At 42.7% G+C, this 16,074-nt stretch overlaps 1 protein-coding gene across 1 annotated transcript in view; it reads right to left on the bottom strand.

The window, feature by feature from the left end:
• Positions 1-16,069, bottom strand: part of ACCS (1-aminocyclopropane-1-carboxylate synthase homolog (Arabidopsis)(non-functional)) — a 16,793-nt gene extending 724 nt beyond the window's left edge. The window contains exons 1-15 of the mRNA XM_009999585.1: positions 15,433-16,069; positions 13,999-14,591; positions 12,475-12,534; positions 9,815-9,885; positions 9,200-9,269; positions 7,329-7,395; positions 6,783-6,880; positions 6,116-6,193; positions 5,040-5,140; positions 4,386-4,475; positions 2,693-2,738; positions 2,396-2,537; positions 1,674-1,816; positions 1,138-1,291; positions 3-33 (exon numbers count right to left, since the gene is read on the bottom strand). Coding sequence (XP_009997887.1) covers positions 3-33; positions 1,138-1,291; positions 1,674-1,816; positions 2,396-2,537; positions 2,693-2,738; positions 4,386-4,475; positions 5,040-5,140; positions 6,116-6,193; positions 6,783-6,880; positions 7,329-7,395; positions 9,200-9,269; positions 9,815-9,885; positions 12,475-12,534; positions 13,999-14,591; positions 15,433-16,069 — 2,381 coding nt within the window. The remainder of the gene's footprint in view (positions 1-2; positions 34-1,137; positions 1,292-1,673; positions 1,817-2,395; positions 2,538-2,692; positions 2,739-4,385; positions 4,476-5,039; positions 5,141-6,115; positions 6,194-6,782; positions 6,881-7,328; positions 7,396-9,199; positions 9,270-9,814; positions 9,886-12,474; positions 12,535-13,998; positions 14,592-15,432) is intronic.
• Positions 16,070-16,074: the final 5 nt, after the last annotated feature.

Below are 16,074 nucleotides of genomic sequence, written 5' to 3'. Positions count from 1 at the left end.
GCTCTTCCAAAACCTTGCGGATCCGTTGCATACCTGCAGTGGTATAAAGAGGAGAAACACTAGTGGATTAGCTTAAACCACAAGTGTCCCCAAATCCATCAGATCTAGAAAAATGTGAAGGATGGAAGGAAAGGGAGGACAAATGGAAATTACAATAGGATAATAATAACAACAACAATAATAACAATGACAACGATAATAATAAATAAATACATTATATATATAAACATAAACATAAAAAAAATATGGTAAGGAGGCTCTACAGAGAGACTTGGACAGACTAGATCAATGGGCCAGGGTTAATTGTATGAGATTCAAAGGGACAAGTGCCAGGTCCTGCACTTGGGCCACAACAACCCCCTGCAATGCTGCAGGCTTGGGGAAGAATGGCTGGAAAGCTGTCTGTCAGAAAGGGAGCTGGGGGTTGTGACTGATAGGTGGTTGAGTATGAGCCAGCAGTGTGCCCAGGTAGCCAAGAAGGCCAATGGCAAGCAGGACCAAGGAGGTGATTGTCCCTCTGTACTCGGCACTAGTGAGGCCCCACCTCAAATACCATGTCCAGTTTTGGGCACCTCATATAAAAAAGACATTGAGGTGCTGGAGTGTGTCCAAAGACGGGCAACAAAGCTGGTGAAGGGCCTTGAGAACAAGTCTTACGAGGAGCAGCTGAGGGAACTGGGGCTATCATGTCTGAAAAGAGGAGGCTGAGGGGAGACCTCATTGGCCTCTACAACTACCTGAGAGGAGTTTGTAAAAAGGTAGGCATTGGTCTCCTCTCACAAGTAACTGGTGATAGAACAGGAGGGAATGGCCTCAAGCTGCACCAGGGGAGGTTCAGACTAGACATTGGGAAAAACTTTTTCACTGAAAGGGTTGTCAGATATTGGAACATGCTGCCCAGGGAGGTGGTTGAGTCACCATCCCTGGATGTGTTTATGTGTCGTCTAGACATGGGGCTTGGGAATATGGCTTAGTGCTGGACTCAGTAGAGTGGGGTTAATGGTTGGACTTAGGATCATAGAATAGAATCACCAACTAAAGTGCTTCTATGACTCTCTAAGTTCAGCATTAAGGAGAGGAGATTAAGGAGAGGAGGAAAGAGTGCTGCACAAAAAAAGAGAAGAAAATACTACTCACCCAACTGTAGCCGGTGGGTCTTGTCAGCAAAGATGATGCGGAACCACCCGGGTTCACTGCATTCAAAGGCTTTACCGCAGGACAGGAGGACCTTGTTATCCAGAAAACGCCTCCATAGCAGCAGCTCCTCCTCAAATGTGGCTGTCCTAAGGTACTAGGAGAGGCAGCAGAAGAGCCAGAGATTAGCAACATATAGGCTAAATCACTGAGATCCTCATGAATTTGTGATTCCCATGAGGTCTGCAAAGGCGAGGGGAGACACCTTTTACCTCTGAAGTACAGCAGTTGTGATTTAAAGGAAGAAATGGGGAGTAAAGTGGCTTGAGAGCAGTAAGATTCCTGCAAGGAGGGAAATGCACAGACAGACGAAAGGAAAAGAACGGACAGAGATACCAGGCAGCCCTTTCCCCTGCTCATCAGACAAAAGATTTGTTCAAACAAATTGCTTATCATAATATTAAACTTTGCTCTAGATGCAGCTGCACCACATGCCTGCCCTCATCCCAGCAGAAGCCCCCGTTCCCAAGATCACCAACCTTTCGGAAATCAATCCAGACAAAGAAGCCTGCATTGCGGTTGAGAAAAGGAACCCCAAGTGTCTTCAGCTCATCTGTCACATAAGTATGGGCAGCTTTTAGGCGGGCATGGTTGGCCCTCAGGTACACCTGGTTGATCCAGTCTGTCCAGAAGGAGAAGATAAAGAAAAAAATCACAGACTGAGAAAGAATTCAGATCAGTTCACATTTCCAAAACACGGTGCATTTTTCTATTTCATCCTTCACCTCCTTTTTTTTTGTTTCTGTTTCCTCAAATAACAGAAAGGAGAGCAAGAACCATTTAGCAATTTTATGTCTGTGCAGAAGAACATCTTACTGACCTTCTGGAGGAAGTTTCCCTATTTTTTGTGGACTGTTAGCACTCTATCCAGGGCAGAGCTAGAAATGTAGTTTCATTTCCCTCATCCCACAAGCTTGTACTCTTTGTCCCTGCTCAGCTGGTTCTACACAACACTGGCTATTTCTATACAAATAGGTATCAAACTTTTTCAAAGCTGCTTCTCTAATTCTGCTTATCAGGAGCTCTGCAGAAGTGGTCCTTTTCTGTAAAACTGTGAGCCTCACAGTACATTGGCAGCTTCAAGGTAACAGAAGACTGTCAATTAAGCTGTACAAACAGAAGACCACTAACATAAGGGGAGGGTATCCCAGGTACCAAGACATAGAATGGCAGAGGATCATACATGGAGCTACTGACTCACCTCTGTCTCTCAGCAGCTGTGCAACCTTGTGCTGAACAGGTCCACAAACCCCGTGGAAGTAACACAAAGAAGCCACTGCATTAGCAACATCTTGGTTCTCTGTATATAAAGTACCAAAACGAATCCCAGAGACAGCAAAATCCTGCAGAAGACACAGAAAGATTACTTTCTTACACAGGAAGACTGGGATCCTATTACTACTTTCCTCCTGCTGTTCTTTCCAGCAGAAGACACCTGAGGACACCTGGCCAACCCTACCAGCCAGGAAGCCATGGCACGAAAGCAACCAGAACTCACCTTGCTTATTCCCCACATCACATGAGTCCGCTGTGGATCAGGCAATCTGTATGTAGAAGGATGCAGATGGGCAGTTAGTGTCATAGGTGCTGAAGCTTTTGGATCACCAGTGCAGCATTGCAGAAATGGAGAGGCAGCATTACACAATGACAAACAGTGCAGCAAGGAACATCAGTCAAGTTGGAAAAATCCGAATCTGATCTAACTTCAGAAGCTAGGAACTCCCTGGAACTAGTTTTAGAAACAATTTTTAAACATCTCAGATACACAGATAATTGCAAGTGCTCTATTTCATATGAAGATTTTCTGCACATATGAAGCTTATTCACATAATGCTAGAAATCAGGTCTGTGTCAACGTATTTGCCAAGAATTGAAAGTAATTTTCTGTCCTGCTTTGAGATGCCAAGGTCACTTTGCTCTACTTGTTGAATCAGACCTCAGATGCTAAAGGAGCAGAAGAGTCGTATCTGCAGCCCTCCCACAGAGAGGAGTGGACTAGAGGGACAGCAGAATTGACCAACGTATTCCATTCCATATACCCAAATAAGCTCGGTGTAAGGTCAGAGATCATGGAAGTCCAGCCCCTTCCTGCTTCTTCTCTTCCCTTCTCTTCCATACATGACCAGCATCCAGGGAGGACTCCATCTATCCATCACCATTGATCCCCAGGCTCGTGCATTCCTGACCCTCATCACTCTCCCCTCAGCTCCTGTCTGCTCTGCTGCTCTCTCTGGCAGCTCCGGGACATTTCGGAACTGCTCCCAGCTCAGGAGATGCCAGGGGAGTTGCTGGGGGTGAGGGAGGCAATAGGGATTTGCACATTCCTCAACAAGTTTGTATATAATTTTCTGTTATCATTAGTATTTAATTAAAGCTGTCTAGTTTACTTTTCAATCCAGAAGTCTCTCTCCTTTTTATCTCTCTCCTTCCCTACCTGGGTGGGAGGGGGAGGGGATCAAGAGCATTATTGTAGCTGGTTCAATTGCTGATCCTGAGTCAAACTGTGACATTTTCTTTCTTTCAGACCCCAGTTGTTTTGCATAAGGAGATAAAGTTCTTCTTTTTCACTGTTGTACATCCAAGTTCAGCAACACTAAGCTAACACTTAACAAGTGTATTTAATTTCTTTGCAATTAAGCACAAAAAGAAAGCACCACTGGTGAAAACTATACATGAAAAAAAAACAATACCAAAACCAAATACAGAATAACCCACACCATAGTTTTAAAGCTGAGATTTGAAAAGTTTTTCATCCCATTAAATCAATACCTAATAATACCCATTATCCAGTCTGTAATAACACTACTACTGGATGAAGAAAGTGACAGTAAACAGCAACAGAAAGCATTTACAGGCATCAACAGAAGTGCAGGAAAGGTGTAACAACGCTTAGGTAGGAAGAAGAGCCTCACTGTCAACATAAGAAATACCTGTTTTCAGTGTTGGGGACTGTCACAAGCACCCATTAAAAAGTGTACCTCACCAGAAAACTACCTACCATTTTTTTACTTGCTAGATTGCACTTGACAAAACACATCTTTCATTCAGAAATCACAAAAATAGAAGAAATCAGTGTGAGGCAGATTCAGAATTTGCTAGCTCATGACTTAACTTCCAGTCACAAGTTCTCAGCAAGGCATCATGTTGAACTGTCACTGGAAGATGGCCAGGGAAGTAGGAGCTGATTTTACCTGTCCATGCCTAGGACACTGTGAAACGTGGCTGATTCATCAAAAACTGACAGCATGTAGAGCTCATCTACTATCACATGCAATTCATGTCTGCAAAAGGACAAAATGGAGATTACAAATATCCACCTAACTGACACCCACTGCAACCATGTAACAAGATAAAAAATCAGTCATTTCCAATGCAGTAGTGAAAATTCCTGTATGTACTTCCTCTCCAGACTAAGTTGTAGCACCATCCACTCAGAATTCTGAATCTCAGAGACTACCCGTGATACCCATGACGAGGCTGGGAAGCCATAGTGATATATCACTTCGTCTTTTCACACGCAGAAAAACTGAGAGGAAATGAACTCAGCTTCCTACTAGAGAAGCACAGCACCATAATGTTTGCTAGGGCTACCAACAAATAAAACTTTCATTCCTTGATGCAAGTTGCTTTGCCACTCCAGAAGACTGCATGGTCCATGTTCACTTGTCTACAGCACTCCCCTCTCCTCTCTTAAGCCCACCACTGTGTGTGAATAATAGACTGTTTGCCTGACTTAAAATATATTCACAGATTAATTCAGGGACAGTGAGAAGTCAGCAGACAGTCCACCAGATTCTTGAAGCCATATCTAACTCAGGATGCCTCAGCCTTCCAAACTGACATACCTTTTAGCAAATTCCAGATAATCCTGTAGCTCTGACAAGGAGTAGATGTCCCCAAGGGGATTTTGGGGATTCAGAAGAATTAAGGCCCTTACAGTGACACCCTGCAGAAGACAAATAATGCAGTACTAAGAGAGTGCCCATCAAGGGATAAATTTTCAGTCCCTCTGCTTGAGCAGTGAGATACAATATTCCCCGTAGATTCCACCATAACTTTTCAAGTTAAAGGTTATATTTGTACCAGAAAACTTTTAGCCACAAATTAAGATTTTTTTTTTTACAATTATATCACTTGCAAAGTGAACTGAGGAAAAGATTATAGAATAAATCTATGATTTTTGAAAGAGGGAGTCTGCAACAACCATTGCCATCTAGCCCATTAATTAATGAGAAAAATGCTCTCACATGTTCTCAGCATGGAAGTGGACATTCTCTGAACTGTATCAGTAATTGGGAAGTAACAAATCACTGAAGATTGCCCATGAATCAAGCAAGAAAGATAGGAATTTGAACTGTGTATGTAAACTGTTCTCATTTAGAGCACACTTGGCTGGAGATGCCAGAGCGAGTGATGATCTAAAGACACAGCTAAACATACATGGGGTTTAGGACATGAAAATTTACATATTAACTCCTCAGAAAGGTGATATCCATCTGGATTTATCCTCTAGATTTGCACCTCTCTCCCTTCTGCAAAAACTCTCAGTGGATTCATCTGCACTACTATGTAGAACAGTCAGTTTTGGGGTAACTCAGCTGACCTTCCCGAAGGAGAAAATGCATGCCCAAGTACTTTGTTTTTTTTTAACAAGAATGAGTTCCAGTGCTTTGTGAATGGTCTGATACTCCTGGTTTATCCTTTCTGCTGTGACCAAAACTGGATAGATACGACCCTGGAGAATTGCCCTTAAAACTAGTCCTGACTTTGCAAGCAGCCTAATCTCAGGTGCTCTACAAGGACAACCAGAAAGTCAGGTGCAAGGTTTTAAAAATGTTTTGATCTTCAGGCCATTTCTGGGATGTACCATCTCAAACACATTGTAGACTTAACTGGTAATGTGAAGATCAGCTAAACTCACCTCTGCCCGGGCATCCTGCAAGGCTTTTTCCAGTTTTTCCACTGTAAGCTGAAAAGGCCGAGTGCTTGTTCCAGTAATCTGAAAGACATCACAAAGATAAAAAAGGCCGAGTTATTTCAATAGACTTTACCCTGAGCTGATCCCCTGTGAAATGTTCTGAAAAAGAAAATAAAAACGCAACAATAATAATTTTGTTATCCTTGTTTACTACAGAGAAAATTAAATAGATAAATAAATTTAAAAATAAAATTACATTTAAAAAAATATTCATTGTAGGCTGGCCACACACATAATTCTCTGGTTGTCACTGAATAAATAAAACAATGCAAGATCTCCATCTGCTCTTCCACCCCCTGGGACCATCTTTAGTAGGACAGTGAATACTTCTGTCTCCAAGGCTCAAAATGGCCATTTTTTAACTCCCAAGAGCTGTGACTAGGAGTAAGATACAAGAAAAGGACAGAACTAGAATCCAAGTTTATGGTCTCAGAAATCTTCCTTGCAAATTATGTGCCCAGTTTCCCAGCAATTAATTGGAAAAGTGTCCATGGGCTGCAGCCTATCCTTGTTCTGAGGACTGCCTTCAGAGATCCCCAAAGCTCAGCACTTTCCAGTATCAATTATTTTTTAGCTACACAGGTTGGTATTGCCTTCCCTCAGATCTTACCTTACTGTCTAAATAGGCATACACCAGCTTGACATTACCATAGAGGAAGACACTCTGGGTAATACCACCATAAAAGGGAGTAGCAATCAGAACAGCTTCTGGAACCGAGAAAGCAAAATCGGTTATCAACAAGTCACGGTCCTTCTCTCTCTTTTAATGTACTTCAGCTAAACATAAAAGCTTTTTTTACAGCTGTGGCCTCTGGAAACACTGTAATGCCTTTTCTTCCACTTCATTTGTACGTTAACTCTTCTGCAAGAACCCAGGTAAACATAAGTATAGCCCACATTTAGTCTAACAAACTAAAACAGGGCACCACAAAAACAATGAAGGCAGACAGAGCCAGACACCAAGTGTGAATGCATGACATCTTCAGACCATGGAGATGATTCACGTCACAGCACAATCTTGCAGAGGCCAAGAACTCTGCAGTAGGCTCATACTAATTCCACTACTTAACTTTTTCCAAACAATTATTTAAACAGAGGAACACATTATTTCCCAGTAAAAATAAACACTCAAAACAGCTCCAAAACAGCTACTTACCCCCTGGATCACAAAGGACTGTAGCTAATGCAGAAAATAAAGAGCCACAACCATTTAAAACAATCACCTACAGAAGAAAGAGACAGGCTAGTGATAAATCTGCCCACAGAAAGACAAGACTATAAAATAATAATTTGTGCTTATATCACTGAAATATATTTTCTCCCCAATTCTGTAGTATGAATGTTCCCAGAATTTTCCTGCTGAAATCCCACTTCCACCAGACATATTTTTAATTTTGTCTTTGCTTCAGAGACACTTTGTTCTGGTACCATTCTTGATTCTAACACACAATTTAGAAAAAGAGCAGGATTCAATCAGGGGAAAAAAAGGGGGAGCAGTTCTGAACTGCTAGAAAAGGAAACTACTTTTCATCAGTTAATATGTGTTATTGTCTCTTTGTGGTAACAGCAGCTCCAACCTCCTGCCAGATTTGTGCAAAAGTCTCATAGAGGAGCAAGTCTGACTCCTGCTTCTAGAAGGCACATGCTCACAGGTTCCATGAGTTTCATTCCAAGTATCAAGCAGGATCAAGCTTCTGCCTTGGAGAAGCAGTGATCAGCAAATAGATTGGTGGTAACTTCAGTTCACATTAAGTATGGGCTTTTGCTGAACTACTGCAGCCAGAAAAACAATGGCTGCACCAGGTCCTGCTGCCTTCAGCACTCAGCAGAGGCCAGAGCTGGCACATGAGCCCAGCCTGTATCTCTCCCAAGTCAGCAAGTCCTCCAGAGACTCAGGTTTTGATGCCTTCCTTACAACACAGCTGCAAAGTTTGAAAAGGTCTGGTTTTACAGGCTAAAACTGCTCTTGCCTCAGTTATAGATTTTTGTCCTGAAGCATAACAGCAGAATGGGATGAAATTAAACTTGACTGAAACAACAGTCAAGCCTTCGTCGAGGTTGAGGGATACAGGCACAGTAGATCCCAGAGCTGAATAAAAGATGAAAACATAAAGCCCCATTAAGAGTACTGACATAAAGAGCTGGCACACAAAAGTAAAGCATGAAGCAAATACACATTAGACCCCGAAGTGTTTTGGCTGAAGTGTGCATTAAAAGCTACTGAAATGGCTGCAAATCAATCTCATTTACATGAATGAAGGCTGTCATCTCACCTAATAATTTGTTAAAAATAAAAAAAGAGGATTAAATTCTTTGAGAACAAATGACAATATATTAGAATAGACACCAATGGAGTCCTGATAGCCAGTAATTATCTATGAGCCAGCAGTGTGCCCTTGCTGCCAAGAAGGCAAATGGAATCCTAGGTTGCATAAAGAAGAGTGTGGCCAGTAGGTCAAGGGAGGTCATTCTCCCCCTCTACTCTGCCCTGGTGAGGCCACAGCTGGAATACTGCACCCAGTTCTGGGCTCCACAGTTCAAGAGAGACAGGGAGCTATTGTAGAGACTCCAGAGGAGGGCTATGAATATGACTAGGGGATTGGAGCATCTCTCTTATGAGGAAAGGCAGAAAGAGCTGGGACTGTTTAGCCTGGAGATGAGAAGGCTGAGGGGAGGCCTTGTCAATGCATGTATCTAACGGGTGGGTGCAAGGAAGATGGAGACAGGCTCTTCTCAGTAGTTCTGAGTGTCAGAACAAGGGACAACAGCTACAAGTTGGAATACAGGAAGTTCCATTTGAATATGAGGGAAAACTTTACGGTGAGGGCGACAGCAGAGCCCTGGAACAGGCTGCCCAGGGAGGTTGTGGAGTCTCCTTCTCTAGAGATATTCAAAACCTGCCGGGATACAGTCCTCTGTAAAGTGCTCTAGGTTATTCTACTTCAGTGGGAGAGTTGGACTAGATGATCTGTAGAGCTCCCTTCCAACTCCAGCATTTCTGTGATTCTGTGAAAGTGGGTTACTCACATTTTCTGCCTTAAGAGGTGCTGGGGCCTTGCAGTAATAGGTCAAAAATCGAGCCACTTCCTCCCGTAAGCTGAGAAAGACAAAAAAGCAAATATTGATTCAGCTTATTCTCTAAGAAGCTGGGCTTCCTCAGGTCCACGTCAGGAAAATAAAGCCAGGGCACAGCAAAATCTGGTGAAAATATCTAGAAAACAGGATAACTGAGGCCCATGTCACAAGCATGACTCTTACACACAGCAAAGGTGTCAAGGATACTGTCTATAATGGTGCATACCTTTCTGACGAGCTTTAATTGAGGCACAGAAGAGAAGGATTAAAGCCCCAAGTGTTCCCTGTGTTTCAAAGATCTCTTTGGAGTTACCCAATTTGTTAATATATACAGTGCTTTTAAAAATGTGTTTACTTTAGAAAATTTGTATCTTCTCTTACATAAAAGGATTTTTAACTGGACGAACTGGTAAGGCAGCTAATTTGCAGTTTTGCAAAGAAAAAGATCATGAAATGACCTAGAAAAGTTTTGATTAGTAAGTGTAGCAGAAGCAGTTGGTATTCCTCCTTTCTGCTTATCAGACAAGTAGTCAAAAAAAGGAATGTTACAGAAAAGAGAAGACTTACAACATATGTCCTTTCCAATCAGGATACTGAAGCAGTGGAGGCTCCATCAGATTCATATCAGTCTGTGTCAGCTGGGAGTGATGAGAAGAACCATTAAAAGCACAGTCACTGATATTGGAAACATGGAGATAGATGGGATCCATGTACAGGCCTGCATAGAAACACATCCACACCCACACACGAGCAACTTCAACAGCTGTAAAACTGGATTGAGAATGCCTCTGACCATCAAAACTCATGCAGCTTGAAGAAGCAGTGACCAGCAAACTGATCAGTGATAACTTCAGGTTACTTGACGTACAGGCTTGTGCTAAGGTGTTGCAGCCAAAACTTGGCTGCACAGAGACCTACACAAAGGATACAGAACAAGCAATGTACACAATGCCCAAGAACCAAGATTCCTGCAGAAGACTTTCTCAGCAAATGAAGCAACCCAGAGTCCCAAAGGGTGTTTTGCCCAAGAAAGCTCAGGTCTAGACTGTCAGAAAGAGACTGAAAGGATTTTGAATCAGTCAGATATGTATTTTCTTTAATAAACTTTCCATATATTCTCTTTTAAATTAATTCTAGCTTTCATTTATATCTCAGTTTCAGCTCATTCAGATCTCTAATTCTGATAAGTTTTGATATTCAAAAGACAGACGAAAAATTAAATTGTCTTCCTGATAATTCTTCCCCCAGGCAGGCACTCTGAGATCAGAATGATCTCGGAGAGAAATACACTTGAAGAGTGAAGCCCTTTCTAATGTTTACATTTAGAAAGAGCATGTACACTGCTTTTGTCTAAGTATTTTTAAGGTTTTATATATCAGGGTTTCACAGAATCCAGTTCTATGAAGTTGCAAGGCAAAGCACAGTGGTTATATGGACAGAAAGAGGACATTTTACATAGAAAAAAGGAAAATAAATATTATGTGCAATGTACCTTCCAAATATTCAATGGCAATGCATAAGTTAATATTAAAACAGGTCTGGAGAGGGTCAACACAACAAGTAGGTGATAGTGCAAGGGAGGAGGGAAATTCAACATGCAGCGTGAAAGTTTCTCACATAATAACAAAGCCACAATATTCTGTATTGGTGTTTTTATAATTAGTGCCAAGCTCTGGAGTTTAAATACAGTGTCCTTATCCCATGCAGAATTACAACCTGCTATTATAGGATTAAAGTTCCTTTATTCAGCTGTAGATGTTCTTGAAGCCTATGTAGCACAGAACTGTGCCTCCTTAGATCTCTCTCCTAAACTTATCTAAAGAATGCAACATAAAATGTATCAGCAGGCTTGGCCAAAAATAACTATGCAATTAATAGAGAGGAGAACCCTTAAAGGTAATGGATATTGGGCATTATGGGCTAAGGAAACCAAATCACTGAAAGGAATACCATCTGAGATCTCATACCACAAAATATTCTCTAATTTAAGGGTCAAAAGCTGAGGACAGAAATCTGATACATTGCTTCATTCAGTGGAAAGAGTAAGTATTTATTGTCCCAAATAGCAAGAAATTATTTGCCCTCCCTCTCAGCTGGTGTTGCATTCAGCAAAGCCATCCTGTAACTCCAGGCTGAACAATATCTTTGTTCAGCTTATTACCACAAACATCATGGCTCATGTCATTGTAGCCAATGAAGAATTACCTCATTTTTATAGTAAGGCTAATTAAGATGCAGCTGACTACTGTCTCCCTCTGCACTATTTACTGCAGGCTTGGTGTTAATTTTAAGGGGAAAGGACAGCAAAGGAAGGAAGGTACCACCTCTGCACTCTAGAAGGCACCTTTTCCGTGCAGGCAGCATCTCTGCCTTACCTGTTCTTTTAGCTGGAAGGCGGAGTGATGGGGTAGCGATCCCCCGAGTCAGTGGAGTGGCAGGCAGAAATAAAACAAGGAACATTTTGAGGGTGGGAATTGGTGGAACAGGAGCAACATGAACTTCAAACCACACAGGCTGTCCGACCCTGAGCCACCTTCCCTCCCCACAGACAACTTCAGGTAGGAAAAACTGCCACCTGCCCACCTGGCAAGCTGCACCTGGGCACTGATTTCACTGGAAATCAAGGAGGATTCTTCCAAAGCACAGGTCTGTTGCTTTCTTTTGACTTTTTCTACTGTTTTGAGTTGTGCCCTGTGTTTCATGCCTCTCCTTGGTGCAACTCAACAAAGTAAGCAGGTAGGAGCTGACCCAGTCTGATTTTGAGAGATTCAAGAGCTGCCACCTTTCACTGCTGCCACCCTCACATGTTCCAGTTAAGATCAGAACTGGGTGTCCAAATTGTGGGACTTTATAATGGACAGATGTGAAGATCCTTGAAATTAGACAGAGTTCAAAACTAATTTCAAAACCTCTGTATTAAATCAACTACTGTCAGCAGGAGAAAATAAAATGCATCTTATTTTCATTTAATTTTCTGAGCCAAGCACATCCCCAAAGGGAAACTCATCATGAAGAGGAACAGAAAGAAACCTTTGTTCCTATCCTCCTGGAAGAATAACATAAATAAATGTACAAATAGCTGGATTCAAAAGTTACTTCCAACAAATTAAAAATTAATTATGAAAAACTTCACCAGAGAAACCTGAGGAACAGCAATAGCTCTAGGAAAGCACTGAAAAGAAACTACACAGCAAATTCACCATTTTTTTTTTTAAAATAAGACTTACCCGCTTAGACATCAGGTCAAAGCAGAGTTTATTCTCACTGGTGCCAAAGTTTATTATACCCTAGAAAAAGAAATAATTTATTGTTTATAGACACAAAAAATATATGCATACATCACCTTAACTATTACTTCACTAAAACGCCTCCAAAAAGCTTACCAAGGAGAAGACAAAAAGACAAAACACAGTTCACATAAACTTTGCCATATATAACTTGAGATACATCTACGTGTGTGCATTTACTTCTATAGCTCAGGCACTCCTGATTCTTAGTCAATAAACTGTAAATTAATATGTACTACTAAGAGTTTATACTTCCTTATGGAATACGTTTGACAATCTTGAATTCACTCACTGGTATATATCTGACTACAAAAGAAACCCTAAAACAACTCTGAGAAAACTGAGGTCTACCCTTCTGCAGCAGTTTTAAACAAAGTCTTGGATACATTTCTTTTAGATATAAAAACATTTGTTTATCAGTCATTACAATTCCACTCCACTCATTTGCTCAAAAACCACACACACATGTAGTCATGAAAAGCAGTGAGAACATTAAATTTTCCTCTCTGGAGAAATGACCCTACAGTTCCAGGTTTAGTTCAAATCCCCTAGCACAGTTTTATTACTGAAAGAGATAGGGTAAGTATTTTTTTAAAATGTCAAAGGAAATCTAAGCAATGATACATTATTATGTTACTGAAGTACAAGTCCAGTTCTAGGTATTTGTTTAAAAAGTTACCTCCTACATAGACAACAGTTGGTAGAAGAGGCAGTTTGCACCTCCAGAATGCACCTTGTACCAAAAACTTCGCTCTGTTTTTCTATCTTTAAAATCTAGTTTTCATCTCCCACAATAGTGTGAATAAAGTCAGGGCTAATAATAAGACATTTTTTAAGTATTAAGTGTTCACCATCTGAATGTGGGATCTATTTAGAAGAAATCCACATATAAATAATTATTTCTATTTACTCCACTCGTTACTCGGTAATGACTTGCCATGAAGTTCTAACACTCAGCCTTTGCGCCACAAGGGGGGTATGATGAGCTACTTACAAATGAGCCGCCAAGTGTAAACAGGCAGGAAAAATTCTGAGTGTTAGCTGAAAGTAACTTTTTAAAAAAAAGTCTAGTTGTTGTATCACCTGCACCCATCACCTGCAATAATCTGATGTAATAATCAGAGGTGGTCTCCAGTGGGTAAGAGAGGTGATGAGATGAAAGGAGGAACAGGAGCTCTCTGTCTAAAGATTTCTTAGACCTTTTAAGATCTACTACTGCTATTATTTCCCTGCTAGGGAAAAAAAAACCAACAACATGCAAACCTGAGCTGAGCATGGCGTTCATCTCTGATATACAGATGAACTGCAAAGCTACTTTTTCTTTCTCTTCCTCAAACAAACAGCCATGTGTTAGCGAGATGAAAAGAAACCCCACACTTTTAGCATATCCATTGGCAAACCTCTAAGAAAGATTTTTTTTTCCTAGCAAGAAATCCAGGAAAACCCTTTGAGGTTCTCACTCACATTTGGGTTCTTGTCTTCATCATACTTGTCAGCATGATAAGCTTTGTACCCTTCCTCAGTGGAGCCACAAAAAATGCTGGCAATGTTACCACGAGCAGAAAGGTAGGGGCTTCTCTGGAAGCTGCTGGGGTTACAGAAGCCGTGCATGTTAACCCTCCTCTTCATCTCCTGCAGGCTGCCCCCTCCTCCTCCCGTTCCTGTAATTTCAAACAGTGCCTGGCTGAAGTCCAAGCCCTGAGGCATCGACACAGAGGAGGAGCTGCTGTGGCTCTGCTTCAGGATGCTGAGCATCTGAGCAAAGACGTTGAACATGCGAAACTCATGCTCCCTCTCCAGTTCAAACCGGCGCTGCTCCAGCTGCATCCGCCGCTCCTCTACATCCAAATCCCGCTGGAACCGGCGCTCTTCCATCTGCAGCAAGCGCTCCTCCATGGCCCGCTGAGACGTGAGGGTCTTCAGCAACAGGTCATCAAGCGGGTCCTTCACACGCTGGCCTTTCCGCTTTTTCCTCAAGCGGTGCAGGGCGGAGAAGCCAGGCCGGGGAACCACGTTCTGGATCCGCGAGGAGTTTGCCATGTTTGGCTCACTGAAACCTGTGGATATGAAGAAGCAAGGAAGGAAAATTAAGCAGGCAGCAAGTGAAGTGGCATGGACTTGCTTTGCTGCCTTCCCTTGCCCTTCCTGGGAAAAAAAATGTTTGATCTACTGCAGGGCTCTACAGGAAAACCAAAGTCAAACCTGTCAGGTACATCTGGAAGTTTCAGTGTTTTTTTGAAGTTTGTTTTTAACTTCACACATTGGGCACCCAATTGTACTGCTAGTTGCAGCCTTTGAGTTAACCTGAATGGCTGTCAGTTCCCTCCACTGGGCTAACCACACAAATCACCACAGTGAAGAGGCAATTCCTCAACCCATTGCTGAGTGACCTCAAAGATTAGATCTGGAAAATATTTCAAGAGAATGCAAGGAAAGTTTCACCTGCAGGTTTATAGTGTAGCCATGGCAGAAGAGGGTCTCCTGATACAATTCAGCATGAGGACAGCAGACAGCCCTGGTTATGTTTAAATGATACCAAAAAACATGCAATATTTATTTTTTCATTAAGGTAAGTACTGTCAGAAACATAAGCATAAATCTAGCACAAATGCCTAGCCTGGCTTATGGCAGACGTGCCAGCCTTTGGACTTCATACACAATATTTAGCCTAGTGTGGTAGATTGTATGTATATACCTGCAGCAAGATATGTTTTGGGAACGGCTAGGAGACCAGGAATGCAGATACCAGCCTTCAACTTGAAAGCTTTTTGGGATATCTAATAAGGATCCAAACGTCAGTGAGAAAACCAGGTGTCTATCTCTGCACCAGAAAAATGGTATCTCTTTCTGGGAACACGGGCAGAAACCTTATGCTGGAATGTAAAAGGCTATCCCTACCTGAAGGTGAAACACTGGTTTCAATGGGAATCTCCACCCTGGAGATGGGAGAGTCGTTCTGGGCCCTCTCCAAGAAGGCTCTCTCCATCTCATGCTCTTCAGGGGAGCCCTGCTGGTAAGACATGGATGATGGGGGCTCTGGGGTCAAGCAGTGCTCATCAGAGTTCACCTCCTCACATTTGATTTCCATCAGTTCGGGGTGCTGGGAGTGCCCGAAGGGCAGGGCCGGGCTGGCGAACTGGTGGTGGTAGCTCTCCACCAGGCTGCCCTGCAGCACCTGCTGAGCCATCACGCTGCCGCCCAGGGGCCCGTAGGCCAGGGCGGGCCGGCTGGTCAGCACCCGGTCCATCACCTCGTAGAACTTCCAGGTCCGGCCGCCCCGCGGGGCCTTGCTGTTGTCCTTGATCCGCCGGTACTCCAGCTTCATCTTCTTGATCTTCTCCCGGCACTGGTCTCCCGTGCGGTGGATGCCCTTCTCCCGCAGCACCTCGGCGATGCGGTTGAAGACGTGCTGGTTGCGCAGGCAGCTCTCCAGCTCCACCTGCACCGACTCGTCGGCCCAGAGCTGCAGCAGCTCCACCACCTCGGGGTCCGACCAGTTACTGCCTCGCTCGTACTTCTTCCCCCCAAAATCCATCGCTC

The sequence above is a fragment of the Chaetura pelagica genome, unplaced genomic scaffold (assembly GCF_000747805.2).
Source record: "Chaetura pelagica isolate M959 unplaced genomic scaffold, ChaPel_1.0 scaffold55, whole genome shotgun sequence".
Lineage (NCBI taxonomy): Eukaryota > Metazoa > Chordata > Aves > Apodiformes > Apodidae > Chaetura > Chaetura pelagica.
This window is presented reverse-complemented; position numbering and strand designations above follow the sequence as displayed.